Here is an 18,391-nt window from a genome sequence, read left to right on the forward strand (position 1 = left end):
TTTGGGACGCAGACCTCAACTGAGACGGCCCTGCCTGCCTCGGGATCATAATGGACAAATTATTATACATTTCTTAGCAAGAAATGTGTCATTTTTTACATTTACATTTACATTTAAGTCATTTAGCAGACGCTCTTATCCAGAGCGACTTACAAATTGGTGCATTCACCTTATGACATCCAGTGGAACAGCCACTTTACAATAGTGCATCTAAATCTTTTAAGGGGGGTGAGAAGGATTACTTCTCGCCGTGATGGCGAGATCATGGAACGGGCAGTCCTTCCCCGGAAGGAAGAGCAGCTCCGTCTTGCCGAGGTTCAGCTTGAGGTGGTGATCCGTCATCCACACTGATATGTCTGCCAGACATGCAGAGATGCAATTCGCCACCTGGTCATCAGAAGGGGGAAAGGAGAAGATTAATTGTGTGTCGTCTGCATAGCAATGATAGGAGAGACCATGTGAGGTTATGACAGAGCCAAGTGACTTGGTGTATAGCGAGAATAGGAGAGGGCCTAGAACAGAGCCCTGGGGGACACCAGTGGTGAGAGCGCGTGGTGAGGAGACAGATTCTCGCCACGCCACCTGGTAGGAGCGACCTGTCAGGTAGGACGCAATCCAAGCGTGGGCCGCGCCGGAGATGCCCAACTCGGAGAGGGTGGAGAGGAGGATCTGATGGTTCACAGTATCGAAGGCAGCCGATAGGTCTAGAAGGATGAGAGCAGAGGAGAGAGAGTTAGCTTTAGCAGTGCGGAGCGCCTCCGTGATACAGAGAAGAGCAGTCTCAGTTGAATGACTAGTCTTGAAACCTGACTGATTTGGATCAAGAAGGTCATTCTGAGAGAGATAGCGGGAGAGCTGGCCAAGGACGGCACGTTCAAGAGTTTTGGAGAGAAAAGAAAGAAGGGATACTGGTCTGTAGTTGTTGACATCGGAGGGATCGAGTGTAGGTTTTTTCAGAAGGGGTGCAACTCTCGCTCTCTTGAAGACGGAAGGGACGTAGCCAGTGGTCAGGGATGAGTTGATGAGCGAGGTGAGGTAAGGTAGAAGGTCTCCGGAAATGGTCTGGAGAAGAGAGGAGGGGATAGGGTCGAGCGGGCAGGTTGTTGGGCGGCCGGCCGTCACAAGACGCGAGATTTCATCTGGAGAGAGAGGGGAGAAAGAGGTCAGAGCACAGGGTAGGGCAGTGTGAGCAGAACCAGCGGTGTCGTTTGACTTAGCAAACGAGGATCGGATGTCGTCGACCTTCTTTTCAAAATCGTTGACGAAGTCATCTGCAGAGAGGGAGGAGGGGGGAGGAGGAGGATTCAGGAGGGAGGAGAAGGTGGCAAAGAGCTTCCTAGGGTTAGAGGCAGATGCTTGGAATTAAGAGTGGTAGAAAGTGGCTTTAGCAGCAGAGACAGAGAAGGAAAATGTAGAGAGGAGGGAGCGAAAGGATGCCAGGTCCGCAGGGAGGCGAGTTTTCCTCCATTTCCGCTCGGCTGCCCGGAGCCCTGTTCTGTGAGCTCGCAATGAGTCGTCCAGCCACGGAGCGGGAGGGGAGGACCGAGCCGGCCTGGAAGATAGGGGACATAGAGAGTCAAAGGATGCAGAAAGGGAGGAGAGGAGGGTTGAGGAGGCAGAATCAGGAGATAGGTTGGAGAAGGTTTGAGCAGAGGGAAGAGATGATAGGATGGAAGAGGAGAGAGTAGCGGGGGAGAGAGAGCGAAGGTTGGGACGGCGCGATACCATCCGAGTAGGGGCAGTGTGGGAAGTGTTGGATGAGAGCGAGAGGGAAAAGGATACAAGGTAGTGGTCGGAGACTTGGAGGGGAGTTGCAATGAGGTTAGTGGAAGAACAGCATCTAGTAAAGATGAGGTCGAGCGTATTGCCTGCCTTGTGAGTAGGGGGGGAAGGTGAGAGGGTGAGGTCAAAAGAGGAAAGGAGTGGAAAGGAGGAGGCAGAGAGGAATGAGTCAAAGGTAGACGTGGGGAGGTTAAAGTCGCCCAGAACTGTGAGAGGTGATTTTTACTACAGTTGAAGTCGGAAGTTTACATGCACTTAGTTTGGAGTCATTAAAACTCATTTTTCAACCACACAAAATTCTTGTTAACAAACTATAGTTTTGGCAAGTCGGTTAGGACATCTACTCTTTGCGTGACACAAGTAATTTTTCCAACAATTGTTTCCAGACAGATTATTTAACTTATAATTCACTGTATCACAATTCCAGTGGGTCAGAAGTTTACATACACTAAGTTGACTGTGCCTTTAAACAGCTTGGAAAATTCCAGAAAATGATTTCATGGCTTTGGACGCTTCTGATAGGCTAATTGACATCATTTGAGTCAATTGAAGGTGTACCTGTGGATGTATTTCAAGACCTACCTTCAAACTCAGTGCCTCTTTTCTTGACATCATGGGAAAATCTAAATATATCAGCCAAGACCTCAGAAAAAATTGTAGACCTCCCCAAGTCTGGTTCTTTCTTGGGAGAAATTTCCAAACGACTGAAGGTACCACGTTCATCTGTACAAACAATAGTACGCACTTAGAAACAGCATGGGGCCACGCAGCCATCATACCGCTCAGGAAGGAGACGCGTTCTGTCTCCTAGAGATGAACGTACTTTGGTGCAAAAAGTGCAAATCAATCCCAGAACAAAAACAAAGGACCTTGTGAAGATGCTGGAGGAAACTGGTACAAAAGTATCTATATCCCCATTAACCCGAGTCCAAAATCGACATAACCTGAAGCCACTGCTCCAAAACCGCCATAAAAAAGCCAGACTACGGTTTTCAACTGCACATGGGGAAAAAGATCATACTTTTTGGAAAAATGTCCTCTGATCTGATGAAACAAAAATAGAACTGTTTGGCCATAATGACCATTGTTGTGTTTGAAGGAAAAAGGGGGATGCTTGCAAGCCGAAAACACCATCCCAACTGCGAAGCAAGGGGGTAGCAGCATCATGTTGTGGGGGTGCTTTGCTGCAGAAGGGACTGGTGCACTTCACAAAATAGATGGCATCATGAGGCAGGAAAATTATGTGGATATATTGAAGCAACATCTCAAGACATCAGTTAAAGCTTGGTCGCAAATGGGTCTTCCAAATGGACAATGACCCCAAGCATACTTCTAAAGTTGTGGCAAAATGGCTTAAGGACAACAAAGTCAAGGTATTGGAGTGGCCATCACAAAGCCCTGACCTCAATCCTATAGAAAATGTGTGGGCAGGACTGAAAAAGTGTGTGCGAGCAAGGAGGCCTACAAACCTGACTCAGTTACACCAGCTCTGTCAGGAGGAATAGGCCAAAATTCACCCAACTTATTGTGGGAAGCTTGTGGAAGGCTACCCGAAACATTTAACCCAAGTTAAACAATGTAAAGGCAATGCTACGTAATACTAATTGAGTGCATGTAAACTTCTGACCCACTGGGAATGTAATGAAAGCTGAAATAAATCATTCTCTCTGCTATTATTCTGACATTTCACATTCTTAAAATGAAGTGGTGATCCTAACTGACCAAAGACGGAATTTTTACTAGGATTAAATGTCAGGAATTGTGAAAAACTGAGTGTAAATGTATTTGTATTTGGCTAAGGTGTATGTAAACTTCCGACTTCAACTGTATTTAACAATCATCAGCAAAATATGACAATCAGATAATGCCCCGTAATGTCCTATAATTTGACGAAATCGTTATTTATCAGATGCTAGCTAGGCTTTCTCAGACTCTGCAGACATTAAAGAGATACTTCAGGATTTTGCCAATGAAGCCCATTGTCTACTTCCCCAGAGTCAGATTAACTCTTGGGATACGTTTTTTTGTTTTTTTTTCTGCGTGCAGAGACATGCTAAAGTCCTGAAGTCTTCCTTTAAAGTTTCTGAAATGGGGAACTATTACCCTGAAAGTGCCATCAGTCACATGTTTTATTTTGACTGAGAAAGGGAAAAGCCATCGTGTTCAGAGCCCTGATGATCCAGCCTGGAAATTGGACAGCTTCAATTTGATTTCCTTCCTCTGCCACCATCGCCCACCCGCCCGCCGCTTGCTGAAGTTATCAGTGTGCATTACAATTACACTATCAGTCAGGCCTTCCCCCATTCCATTCCAGAATTCACATTAGAGTTCTATTTATCCGTTATCCTCGCTCTTGATATTTCCTTTGGCTTCGGTCGCCTTATAGCCCAGACATATGAGCCTCTCATCTGTTGCTGCTTTGGAAGGGATCATCTCTTTCATTGCACAGTATTGATGACTGGAATCCGCTTTTCATTTATGTTAATAATGTCGCCCTTCTTCTGAGTATTTCCAGATAAGCTTCAGCCAAAGCCCAGATCATGATATATGGAATGGCTAACGTAGGCTTCATACTGTGGTCCCCTCTCCCTTTGACTGTCAGATTGTGCTGCTTGGAGTGTCCACGCGGGAGTGTCCACTTAGGTTGTCCACAGAATGTCCATCTGAACATCTCTCTATAATGACTTCCCCATTGAGTCATATGTGCATTCCGTGATCCAGTAGAAGAAACATATGTCCCTGCACCCATAGTCATACTCATTGTCTTAGTAAACTGCCCTCCAAAACGGACCAGCCACCTATGTGCTCCTGTCTGTCTCTCAATCAGCACTAGAATGGTCACCATTACATTATGCACGGAGAGGGCTCGCGAAAGTGTCCCAAATGGCACCCTGTTCCCTATATAGTGCACTACTCTCGACCAGGGCCCTATAGAGTGGCGTACCCTTTCTCACAACCCTTCTTATTCTCTTGACCTTCTCCACTGCAGTATCTGTTTAAGACAGCAAGTCCTTAGGGAAACATACCATCCCTATTTTTGTCCTAAAAGCAAAAAGTCTATCTAAATGGATTTACAGTATCTGATTTACTGAAAACAGACCTCTGTTTGCATGGAGATGAAGGAAGGTGTACAGCCGGTAGAACAGGGGAATGTTCCATTGGGTCTCAATGTGTGGTTTGATGGCTATTTTACCACATCGGAGAATAATCCTTAAATGTGAATTTCGAATAAAATCATCGACTTGATTCTTAATTCAAATTCACCATTTGAATTAAACATTTAATTAAACAGATGAATTCTCTGCGATGTATCCCCGGAGATGAGACTGTTTTGCTAACTACAATACGAGTATAGAACAAACATTTGCTGAGGTACTGTACTTACTGATGTTCCACAGATGATGAGGAAACCAGTATAGGTCCATAGCCAGCGGCAGCTGTAGCAGTTGTTTGAGTCATGTTATCAGATGGAGGGAAGCGGGCCTTTACATCCTCTCGCCAAGGAAAATGAGGCGAGATGCAAAATCTGATAAATCCATTTGTATTGATCGAGCGCTACTCAAAACATACACTGAGAGACTCACTGACTGATGCCCTTAGTCAGTATGTTAGTCACGCTCCCTACTATCTGCTACTGGGACCGAGCTGAGAGTAGTTTAAATCCTTGAGTCCTCACGAAGACCGCTGTTTCGGGCCTGTCGATACTCCATGTAGATTAGACACTCCGTACGCCTCTGTCTGTATTCTGCACGATGTCGCTAAAAACTAGGGATTTTCTTTGACTCATTACGTCAGTGTACTTCCTGGGATAAAAGACCACCTCGGGATTATCTGGGATAATTACGGTGATGAAGTTGCACTGAGTCTTTGTTTGCAGTAGAGACTGATCAATACCAAAGTCATCGCAACACAGGCCTAGAGGAGTTATTCAATCAAATGCAGTACATTTGAGGTAGAAACCCAGGCCATAATGTGTTTGGTCTAGTTTGTTCTCCATTGAGAGGGAGATGGACAGCTGAGTATTTTGATATATCTACTTGCTCAGTGGGCCAGAGGACCCAAGGCTAATGGATTCAGCTAGTGTCCATGAACCAGGCCAAATTAGACTCTGTATGCACGTTCCAAACGTTCGCAGACGCAGCTCAAAACATACCCTCTCCTCAAAGGGCAGTGCCTCTGGCCAAGAGCCAACACACACTGCCAACCGTCTTTATTTGTGTACATCAGAATAAAATACGGAGAGAGCATACACACACTGATAAAATACCCTGTGCGTTCCAAATGGCACCCTATTCCTTTTATAGGGCCCATAGGGCTGTGGTCATGAGTAGTACTCTATGTAGGGTGCCATTTTGGACACTGGCTCTGCCTCTCCTGGCCAAACACTGGCACAACTACCACCCAGCTCCACGGGAGCTCCTTGAAAGATTCAAAGCAGGCGACATTTCAGCCCAACGTGAATCAAGAAGTCGTCATTTGAACGTGATGAATTATTTACTACTTTTAGAAAGCTATGTTTATTTAATCAACCATATTCAAAATGTCACCTTTTTGTTTTTTTGTCATCACAGCTATTAATTTCAGTGTACCAGTTTCATTTAGTTATGAAATGGCAAAACAAAGCAATGGCTATACAACCCAACAATTAACCAAAACACATGTAAATGTCCAACAGTAGCCATCTCGCACTAAATTGTACCGTCATGGAGAGAGATGGTGAAGTGGGTTTTCCATTTCAGGCTTATGGCGCCGCCAGGAGCAATAATGTGTGTAACATGGTGTAGGTCTGCTTTTAATTTCTGGCCAATGTCATGCTTTACAAACCAACCTATCAACGGTGTGCTGGGTTACGACAAGCAAATACATGGGACTGCATGTCCTCCATTGGTAACACCGTCTCTCCTTATACCAGGAAGGGAGCATTCTAATCATGCCTTGTGATCGCTGTCTCCTCAGTGCCGTATCTCAGATCCCTGCTGTCCCATACAGACAGTGCGTCTCATGCATGTTTCATGTTGCTACGTAACGTCTACTGTTTCACCAAAGCAGACAATAGTGTAATATCTAGGCCTCCAAAAATCGTTCATAGAACAGTAGCCTTCAGGCCCTAGGGGTCTGTTACACATCACTAGATAAATGCACTGGAAAGCACAGGCAACGATAGAGGTGCCAAATGAGCATGTGAATACAGTATTAACACTGCTCAACCCATACTGTGCACCATCACAGTCATAGAGCTCTGCCATAATGGCCTGCTGTCAAGGCCATGATCGACTGGTGAGATGTCGTGTGTGATTGATGGTGGTGGTGGTGGTGGTGGTGGTGGGGGGGGGGGGTCGTAACAGAGAGATAAAGCCTGCGTCCCAAATCGCACCCTATTCTCTTCATAGTTCACTACTTTTGTCCAGGGCCCAAAGTAGTGTAGGATATAGGGAAGCGGGTGACATTTGTGACGCTGCCAAAAGTAAGGGGCTGGGTGGAACATGGCTGAATGCACCGCCCACACTCCTGTCTCTCTAGGCCAAGGGTCCATGGGAGCCCCCATCCATCACCTCAAATCAGTCAATCAGTTAATGGACCAATCACGGCTGTCAGAAAGGCACTTACTGTAATATATATATATACCGCCCCATAATATGATTATGATCCCACCAATCATAACTAATAATAAACTAGTCCTTAATCTCTCTAAAAAAAATAAGAGCATTGTATTTGGTACAAATCATTCCGTAAATTCTAGATCTCTGCTGAATCTGGTAATGAACGGTGCGGTTGTTGAACAAGTTGAGGAGACTAAATGACTTGGTGTTACCTTGGTGTTATATCAATACTATACATGCCAGTCTCTCTTGGCCAAAAGTAGAGGAGAGACTGACTACATCACTTCTTGCTTTTGTAAGAAACATTAATATGTTGAAAATTCCTAATTATTTTCAGTGTTACACAGCACTGATACACACACTTACCCCACCAGACATGCCATCAGGGGTCTTTTCACAGGCCGCAAATCCAGAACAAATTCAAGAAAACTTCAGCATTATGGAACTCCCTTCCATCTCATATTGCTCAAATAAACAGCGAACCTGCTTTCAAAAAACAGATAAAGCAACACCTCGCAGCACAACTCCTCTCCCCTATTTGACCTAGATATTGTTTGTATGTACTGATATGTAGACTATATGTGACATTTCAAATGTATGTAGTTCTGTCCTTGAGCTGTTCTTGTCTAATGATGTTCTGTATTATGTTTCATGTTGTGTGTGGACTCCAGGAAGAGTAGCTACTGCTATTGCAACAGCTAATGGGGATCCGAATTAAATACCAAAATGATAAAGATTTTAGTTCACCATGTTTTTTCCCCTTGTGGTGGTGCTCTAACATGTCGTAGAGCGAGGGCCAAAATGCACACACTGGTTCTTATCGAGCTAGTCTGCCAAAGGCTATGTTTTACACAGGTACCCCAAATCTGATCTTTTGCCACTAATTGGTGTTTTGACCAATCAGATCAGATCTGTTGCCAATAATTGGGCAAAATATCAGAATTGGGCTCCCTATGTGAGCGCAGCAAACGAGATACGTGTTTACTTCCTCTCAGTTTAAGAAGGTCCCTAATTGCGTTCCCCCTAAACCAAGGGCACACCACTCACCACAAGGGTCTTCATCATAACAATGTCTGTCTCCGTCCTAAGGATCCCATAATCCTATGCGACTCCCGTGGTCTGCTTTTATTTCATTTTGTATTTACATTTCATTTCACCAGGGAAGCCACATTTAGTTTGAGGATTTATTTCAGGTGAGCCTTGGCCAAGAAAATAGCATACGTTAATTTACACGCACAACGCAGACAAAAAAAAAAAAAGAAGTGAGTTAATTTGTCATGTAAGAACAAGTGCATGGAAAGAGCCCTCTTATAGGCTGACTGCTGGTGGTGAGATTGACAGAACAGCAGCTGGCTTTTACAGCCTGGGATTTGAACGGGGATGATCTGCTCATCCAGGGATGGATTCGGAAAGCCTCCGTCGCTCCCAGTGGTGCTCTTTCCTTCCCACTGGAGTCCAGTAAGAACCCTGGTCTCCAACTTCCCCCACATATTAATATGATCAGGATGGGTGTTTTCCGTTGCTGTCTTGTACCATTTCTATCTGTGAGATGCTCCCGTTATGTCCTGAGGGGTGGGAATGAAGAGGAGCTCTGAAAGAGTCCATTCGGATTGAATCCAGGGGATTAGGAGCCTTTGGATCAGCTGCTACTGTCATTTACTGCACTTTACATTCTACTGTAGGGGCTCCCCTATAGACAGCCTTTGATTTTGACCTCCTTGGGGAGGGAGAATTAATAGGGACTGCAATGTGACAGTAGCCTGGTTTCATGGTCTGTTTGTTCTGTCTAGCCAACTTCCTATGGTCATTACCTGTTTGTGTTGCATAGCCACCCATTGGAGTTGACAAGACAACACCAACAAATCTGTGACCAGGCTCATGTGACGGCTCCTTTTGACCAAAGCTCAAGGAGTTGAGTTTTGGTCAATGGCTCCAAGTTTGACCCGTCACTTTTCTCTGTAGCTCCCAAACCAGAGTTTTAGGTTTTAGATTTATGGCTGCGAACATCTGCTGTCCATTCTGAGTGGAAATAATGAGTCCTGTACATCTTTACGTTCACCCAGAGCCACACAGACGTGAGTCGGCACCTGGGGGACAGCTCCACCGACTCGCCCCGGTCAAGGCCGTGGCCCTATTCCTAGGCTACTATTCACTCCAAACTGGTGTGACTCTCTGGGCCGCCAATCGTGTTTTTGAAGTTGTTTTCTTTGGCTGTAGGCATTATTTTGTTCTACTGAAGTCGTTCGTAGCCTCTTTTACTGTCCTAGTCCTGACCAAGCTTAAAGCCACAGACAAAACTTAAAGGGCACATCCTATCATAACATGAAATAAATATCTTACCAGTCACCTGCCAGGCCAAGGCTGAGTCCCAAATGGCTTGCTATGTAGTGCACTACTTTTGACCAGGGCCCATGGCTTTTACTGCCCGGGATTTAAACGTAAAGAATAGGGTGCCGTTTGGGATGCGGGCCCCAGTCTGTTGTTATTGAGCCCCAGAGGCCAAAGTCTGTAAACGCTGACCTTTCAGGCCAGACACAGCAGCAGATATTGAGTGAGCTTGTCCATAGGATGAAACTCATCTAACGTTAAATCTCCCTCACCTCACTGCAGGAGATGTCCTTATCTCTCTTTTGTTATTTTCTTATTTTCTATGGTTGATTTAATGTCAGTGAAGGAAAGCCTTTTCAAAATCCTGTGTTCCTTAATCATTTAAATCCCTGTTTAAAGGCTTATTGGGTGATACCGAGGGGTACATTGAAACATCCAAACATTTCTGTTCCATTTCATAGTGTTCTGATGTAGAAGAGTAGGGGACACACACACACTGACACACACTGAGACACACACACTTTTTCCAATTCAATATTAGCCAGCCCCAGTATTATGAAAAATGTCAGTGCATCAAACTATAATTCCAAGCAATAACTGTTTAGAAAATGTACACTTTAAAAAATCCTACCGTGCTCCCAAATTGCACCCTATTCCCTACTTAGTCTCTGGTCAAACAATGCACTAATAGGCCCTGGTCATAGGTAGTGCACTACATAAGGAATAGCCCAGTGCTCTGTTGAGAGGCAACCTGTGAACAGATGAATGGCAGGCTAATATCTAATAAAGGCATTCTGTTATCCTGAACGCTGAGGATGCTGTGACCTATAGGCAGGGTCACACATGGTGCCCCGGGGTCATGTGTGATCAAAGGGGATATGGCTGAGTGAAATATCACAGTGATTTGACAGTTCACACATGGCAGTTTCCTACCCTAAACAGGCTTAATGGATATGGTCTGTGGTTATGGATCCAATGTTTGTCAGTAATGATTTAGGTATTGATCCAATGTTTGTCAGTAATGATTTAGGTATTGATCCAATGCTTTTTTTTTTTTTTTTGCAAATGATTGTGATAACGTCTGCGGTTGTTTCATAGATCCCCAAACGGCCTTCGATGTGTCTGTCTGTTTCAGTTGTCTGGTTTTTTTGGAAGCAATGCTTTGTTGTTAATGATTGGGATGTTGTAAGGCTATTTCATAGGAACTCCTGAGACAGGAGAGTTTTAAGAGCTGGGCTTTAAAGAGATCATAAAAGGATGTCCAGGAAAGTTACTGGCTTGTGTTTGAAAGTTGAAAAGTCAACTTCTGATCTCTCTCCTGCTGATGCTCTCTAGTCACCTGACAGGGCTGTTCAGAGTGGTAGTCTTAACAGAGAAGTCAGGTTTTGAATTAGCTTTACTCCAGGGGACCACAGATGACCTCCACGTACATAGCTGGGCGTCCTTTCTCCCACCCCTCTCTCTCTCTCTCTCTCCGCCTCTCTTATTGTCATGCTAAAAGGGGGGGCCGGTCTCACGGTAATTGACCCTAATTAACATAAACACATTTGGCATCTCCGTGCCTCCGCTCATTACAAGCCGCTGATGTGCCTGTGGAACATCTACATTTAACAAGTGCAATGAATCAGTTTCATATTCACCATATATCCAGGATTTCATTTAGGCAGCTCTAAAGAAACATAATGGAGAAAATGTATATCAGAAGGACAGAGTATGAGTCGGTCTACTGGATGTTATATCAAGGCTATGCTGCATGCTGTAGGCTTGTTCGTTTAGCAGACAAGTTATGCTCATAAGTCCTGTGCTGTTATTTTATGTCATATGGTTTTATAGTAAGAAGAATATAATTGAACTTGGCTGAATAAAATAGAAAGGATATTTTTCCCTTTCCGGAGCGAGTGCGCAGATGAAGTGGCTCTGTTGAGCGTAAAAGTGATCATTTGAAACAGGTCCTATACGCTAGATTGAGTCATTTGGCAACTTGTGAGAGATACAAACCTTAGAATGTCTTATAAATCAAAACATGTAATGGGGCCTCATGGACCGGCTAAAGGCTATTGGTGATTTAAGAACGTCGCAAAGAAAAGCTTGCGCTCTGTTCCTTGTCTCAGGCTGCACAGACCGTTCTCTCATCAAGTGATCATATTATCTATCACCCATCAGACTATTCTCAGTGTAATATTGTCTTTCCTAATATGTACAGGTATTATTATTAAATGGGTAGGAACAGGGGCAAGGGGAAAAGGTCATCCGTATGCACTCCAATAGCAAATGGAGGTCACTGTCCCACTCATGCTGAATAGACCACTCGGGTTATTTCACTGGAATTGAAGGCCTAGCCGCTAGGCCTCGACGTTCTCTCCCAAATCATGAATAGAAAGATTGGAGAATAGCATAAGGTAACCAGGCCATCCAGAATGATACAGGCCACACTCAAAGGCGATTACTATAATTTGTTTGAATTTTGTGTAAAGGCTACACCAATTATGTACCAAAGACATCTTAAATAACTTTTTTTGTCATGTTTTTCTGCCTTTGCGTAATATGTATTTTATAACAGGACAATCTCAATTTTAATTCAGTTTTTTTTGTTCACGCTTGGGCGTATATAGATATATGTGTATGCATAAGCTCTAATATGCGTATGGATGTTGAATTAAATGTGTATGGGTGTTGAATTAATATGCGTCTTCGTGTTTAACTAATGTGCGCATGGGTGTTGAACTGGTATGCTTATGGGTGTCGAATTAATATGCGTATGGGTGTTGAAAGTACTGTCCATTTCGTTGTGTTAGGCTTTGAAACAACATCCACAATAACCATGTTTTATACTGTTTCAACCTGTTGTTGAACTTCTTTCTTCAAATCAATCAGTGAGCTGAGTTTTAAAAGCACCATACTGTTATGATGATAAGTGTTTGATGTCATTTTTGATTGCACTTGCATTACTGTCAGAGTGGTTAGAGGAACAACAGAGCCCTGAGTACCAGACCATTAGGACTTAATGGAGGAAGAACAGAGCCCTGAGTACCAGGCATTAGGACCTAATGGAGGAAGAACAGAGCCCTGAGTACAAGGCATTAGGACCGAATGGAGGAACAATAGAGCCCTGAGTACCAGGCCATTAGGACTTAATGGAGGAACAATAGAGCCCTGAGTACCAGGCCATTAGGACTTAATGGAGGAACAATAGAGCCCTGAGTACCAGGCCATTAGCACCTGATGGAGGGAAAATAGGGCCCTGAGTAGCAGACCATTAGGACCTAATGGAGGAACAATAGAGCCCTGAGTACCAGGCCATTAGGACCTGATGGAGGAACAATAGAGCCCTGAGTACCAGGCCATTAGGACCTGATGGAGGAACAATAGAGCCCTGAGCACCTGATGGTAGTTAGCAAATTGGGTACCACACTGATGAAGACAGTTTGGCTGTCGAAACGTTGGTATTACGTTTTTGCATCTGAGCTCCAAGAGTGTGCGGCTCTCTTATTGCTCTCTCAAGCAAATTGGGTACTACCTAAGCATGTCCAGAGTGCATAAGAGGAGATTACTGTGACTTAACAATTCACATGGAATTTTATTGTCGTCCTGACTGCCTTTGTGGCGGAAATACGGTCACCGCAACCACTCCAATCTTCATCCCTGCTTCTGGGACAAGGGCTGCTTTCCTGTATAATGCAGAGACTTAATATATGCCATTTAGCAGAGACTTGTATCCAAAAAGACTTACAATCATGCATGCATACATTTTACGTATGGGTGGTCCCAGGAATCGAACCCTCTATCCTGGCATGGCAAGTGCCATGCTCCCCCAACTAAGCTACAAAGGACCTCTTTCTCTCTGGTCAAGGTCAGTTCAATAAGTATGCAGACGTGCCAGGTGATGTGTTTTAGTGGGCCGTGGTTGTTTGAGTGTGCTTAGAGACAATGGACGGAAGTTGGTGAGTGATTTGATTTGAATCAGCGCACAAGCCGAAACGTGCACCCCTTGGGGTCCTGTGGACCGAGTTTGGGAAACGCTGCTCTACTGTGTATTACAGTCCAGTGTCTGGACCATTTCCCAGCTATGCTGATAGAAACAGTCCCAAATGGTACACTGTTCCCTAATGTAATGCACTGTAGGCTCTGGTCAAAAGTAGTGTACTATATAGGAAATGCTGTGCCATTTTGAGACATCGACTTGTTCCAAATGGGCCACCACCATGCTCATGTAGTATTTCCTCTCTCACTCTCAACCCCTTGCAGCAACAGACTAGCGCCTAGCAACCACGACCGGATACAGCGGCTGAGACACGAGTTCCAGCAGGCCAAGGGAGACGACGACCCTGACGACCGGAGACGCACCTACAGCTTCGAGCAGCCCTGGGTGAGTGTCTGAGACCGGGCTGAGAACCAGGTCGGTCCTGCCTGGCTCTCCATGGACCTCCTCCATGGACCCCCTCACTAACCACCACCAACCTCCCCACCACTGCCAGCCTAGGAGGGCTGCTTAATACCCTGGCTAGCTGGCTGGCTAGCTGGCTACATCGTGGAGCCTCCTACTACGACTAACCTCACAACCACCAGGGCCAGCCCTGAGTATGGACTGTCCAGTATGACACTGACTGATCGAGCTCAGCCTGTGGAGCTTCTTCTCATTAACTCCTCTGAGTCTCCCACCTAACCCAGGCTCTACTCTAATAGGGTTGTTCCATATGATTTCAACGACCGTAACAAGTTTGGCGACTTCATCTTAAATCAGCCATAAATACACTTGTTACAGGGGCAATGGAAGCTTGTTGTGTCCAACTGGGAGGGAAAATGTCATTCTAGCTTCACAATTTTTGTATTTTTTAAAAACATTTCTAGCCTGTCTATTTATCTATTTTGGTTAAAGGGTGTTGTGCTCAACCCGCTCAGTTTTCTACCACAATACACCAGAAGATGAGTAGGACCAGCTCATCTGCTTTTACACTATGATTTGACTATTAGTTCAAAGTCTTTTTTTTCTTCTTTACTATATTAAAACGAGAGTTCAGTGTAACAGGGTTGACCTTTTAAAAGAATCACTAATAACATAAAATGAATAATAATATTCAGAAATTACTTTGTCACAGCAACTAAATAACTAGGGCTTTAGAATGATGCTGAAAACATGTAGAAATGTTGGTGTTAAGTAGAGAAATGTTCGGGTAAAATGGGTAAAAAATCTTCTTAGAAGTCAGAGGGTGTATGGTGGGACATGTCAAAATGCTGAATTTTGGTACTTTAGTGTTTATTAATATAAAAATCAGATTTATTTAATTATCCATGTGGTATATATTAAAGAGCACTTCATTTAATATAACAGGCTTTTAAAATCCAATATTGGCGCACAAATTCTACATAAAATATCAAAGGGATGCACGCAAAAGGCACGCTTTGTGGAGTGACCCAGAAGTGCTCAAAGTTAAAATTATAAAATACTTTGACAATCCTGTTTGTAAGCATTTAAATCATATCAAACTCAACATTTTTTCTTTTTCAGTGATGAAAACATGGATTTCTCATGTTACGGTGGGGTATGCAAAATGGTCTCTTGAATGTTTTGGCATTCAGGTCCGAAAAGTCTACCACCGCAAACATGTATGAAAGGTTAAATTCAAATCAAAAAGGATGCAGAAAGGGTTTCAAATCATATGGAACGACCCAATAACTCTTACAACAACGGTTAAGTCCCAAATGGCATCCTATTCCCTATTTAGAGCGCTACTTTTGGCTGGAGGCCTATGGGACCTGGTTAAAAGTAGTGCACTACATGGAAAATAGGGTGCCTTTTTGGTTGCAACCAACATCTCCACCTGCATGCGTCTAGGAGCATGTGACCCTCTGGCACGCTCACCTGACCTCTAACCCCACCCGTCACGACCACCAACCCCGTCGCACCACCCTTCTCATCCCATCTGCCATCAATGCCATCTGTTGGTCTGTCTGTCTGTCTCTCACAAAACAAGGACCCGCCCACCTTCTCAAGGACCAATGGACTCCTATCTGTGTGTCTGATTGTGGGGGTGCTTTCTGTGTGATAAGAAAGCACCCCCGCAATTGTCGGTTTTTAACTGTGCCTTTTTAGAGAAGAGGTTTGGGCGTTGTGGATTTTTTTGAATTTGTTCTCTTTTGTTGGCATGGCCACCAAAATAGGATGAGTGATAATTCAAGCAATTACAATTGGAAAACATTGGAAATGCCTTGATAATTCTTACAGAATACCTTTCTATGATGTAATTGAAGGTCTCTGGTTCCTAGGTAAAGACTACACTATGTCCTATTCTTCCACACCAGCAGTATGCCTTAAGTATACATTTTACATTCTGTCTGTTACAACGTCAAATTATGAATGATCAGCAAAATAATTTGCCTAATGTTTCAAAGTCACTACTTTTTAATATTTCGAGAATATGTATATATTGTTGTGTCCTGTCTTTTGTCCTATAACCACTGCTGTGTGTATTTAAATATTTGGCTGTATTACTCCTATACGTTGTTATGCAGTACATTTGTACTAATTCAATTTTCGTCTCTTAGGCCTCTATATGCGTGTGATGTTGTTTTTAGACTGTCAACATGTACCGTTTTTTCTAATCTTTTGTATGGCGTTGTCTAAGGATTGATTTGAATGAGTTTTCTAACAGTTGTAAACGGAGAGCTCATGAACAGACTCCATTTGACCTCTGGGGCTGTATGAATCAGGTGTATCAGATTCGGAGTACTGAGCTAGGATCATTCACTGTGATCTAAAATGCAGAACTGATCCTAGATCAGCACTCCTACCCTGAGGCGATTCATGCGTACGGGCCCTGGGCTTCATTTAGAGGTGATGATGATAAATCAAATAAAAAGCTTGGTCTTGTTTTGAGACACTGAGTGTGCCATGTGTGTGGGGAAGGGCTTTCAAGCTGCGCTGTGTTGCTCTACACAGTCAAGCATGTACATATCGGTTGTGTCCCAAATGGCACCCTATTCCCTGTATAGTACACTACTGCCCAGCGCCTTAGGGGAATAGGGTGCTATTTTGGACTCAGGCATAGTCATTAAAGGAGCAATCTGCAGTTGCTTCATCCATTTTTTTCCCACTTATAAATGATATGTACCCATTGATTGTTGAAGAATATTACTTATAAATGCCACATGAGCTTAGTTCAGCTGTCGTACCCCATCAGAACCCGAAATATAAGCTTGTTTTTCTCCAATGTTTGTAAACAATGTAAATGTAACAAACACTACATAGCCTCAAAACATGGTTTCAACTATACATTTGATGTCATGGATGGTTCGTCCTTGCATCCAGAGCTGTCTGAATTTGAGAGCGGTCACATTTCTCCAGCCCCTACACTCCGCTTTTTACCAAATCACTTTGTTTCAACTGCTGATTGCCGATTTAAAGTCCTTGATAATACCATCACGTTGTTTATTTACATTACTGATAGAAAGCAAAGTTACCCTGTTCCCATGACCGCACCATTGAAGGGAGTCAGACATAATTGCCATCACAATTGATTTCTAAATAACAGAATAACCAACGTCTTACAGAACCACATAGTAATCAACAGTAATTTTGTGTTCTTAGATTTTTTTTTCCTCTGCCATACTGATTGCCAAATTATGGAAAATGGTAACATATGTCGCTGAAAACTCAATTATGCTCCCTGTGCATATAGAGTGCCTTCAGAAAGTATACAGACCCCTTGACTTTTTCCACATTTTGTTACATTACAGCCTTGTTCTGAAATTGATTAAATCATTTTTTCCCCCTCATCCATCTACACACAATTATCCCATAATGACAAAACGAAAACAGTTTTTTTAAATACTTTTTTACTCAATCATTTGTTGAAGCACCTTTGGCAGCAATTACAGTCTTGGGTCTTCTTGGGTATGACACTATAAGCTTGGCACACCTGTATTTGGGGAGTTTCTCTCATTCTTCTCTGCAGATCCTCTCAAGCTCTGTCAGGTTGGATGGGGAGCGTTGCTGCATAGCTATTTTCAGGTCTCTCCAGAGATGTTAGATTGGGTTCAAGTCCGGGCTCTGACTGGGCCACTCAAGGACATTCAGAGACTTGTCCCAAAGCCACTCCTGCGTTGTCTTGGCTGTGTTCTTAAGGTCTTTGTCCTGTTGGAAGGTGAACCTTAACCCCCAGTCTGTGGTCCTGAGCGCTCTGGAGCAGATTTTCATCAGTAATCTCTCTGTACTTTGTTCCATTCTTCTTTTCCTCGATCCTGAGTAGGCTTCAAGTCCCTCCCACTGAAAAACATCTCCATGATGCTTCCACCACCATGCTTAACTGTAGGGATGGTGCCAGGAATCTTCCAAACGTGACGCTTGGCATTCAGGCCAAAGAGTTCAATCATGGTTTTATCAGACCAGAGAATCTTGTTTCTCATGGTCTGAGGGTTGCCTTTTGGGAAACTCCAACCGGCTGTCGTGTGCGTTTCACTGAGGAGTGGCTTCCTGCTGCCCACTCTACCATAAAGGCCTGATTGGTAGAGTGCTGCAGAGATGGTTGTCCTTCTGGAATGTTCTCCCATTTCCACAGAGGAACTCTGGAGCTCTGTCAGAGTGACCATGAGGTTCTTGGTCACCTCCCTCACCAAGGTCCTTCTCCCCCGATTGCTCAGTTTGGCCAGGCGGCCAGCTCTAGGAAGAGTCTTGGTGGTTCCAA

General features: G+C 44.0%; 1 protein-coding gene across 1 annotated transcript in view; it reads left to right on the forward strand.

Annotated features, from left to right (window-relative positions):
• LOC118402172 (partitioning defective 3 homolog) overlaps positions 1 to 18,391 on the forward strand; it is a 257,768-nt gene that overhangs the window by 222,314 nt on the left and 17,063 nt on the right. The window contains 1 exon segment of the mRNA XM_035800167.2: positions 13,956 to 14,076. Within this exon segment, the coding sequence (XP_035656060.2) occupies positions 13,956 to 14,076 (121 nt within the window).

Source organism: Oncorhynchus keta, chromosome 23 (assembly GCF_023373465.1).
Source record: "Oncorhynchus keta strain PuntledgeMale-10-30-2019 chromosome 23, Oket_V2, whole genome shotgun sequence".
Classification (NCBI taxonomy): Eukaryota; Metazoa; Chordata; class Actinopteri; order Salmoniformes; family Salmonidae; genus Oncorhynchus; species Oncorhynchus keta.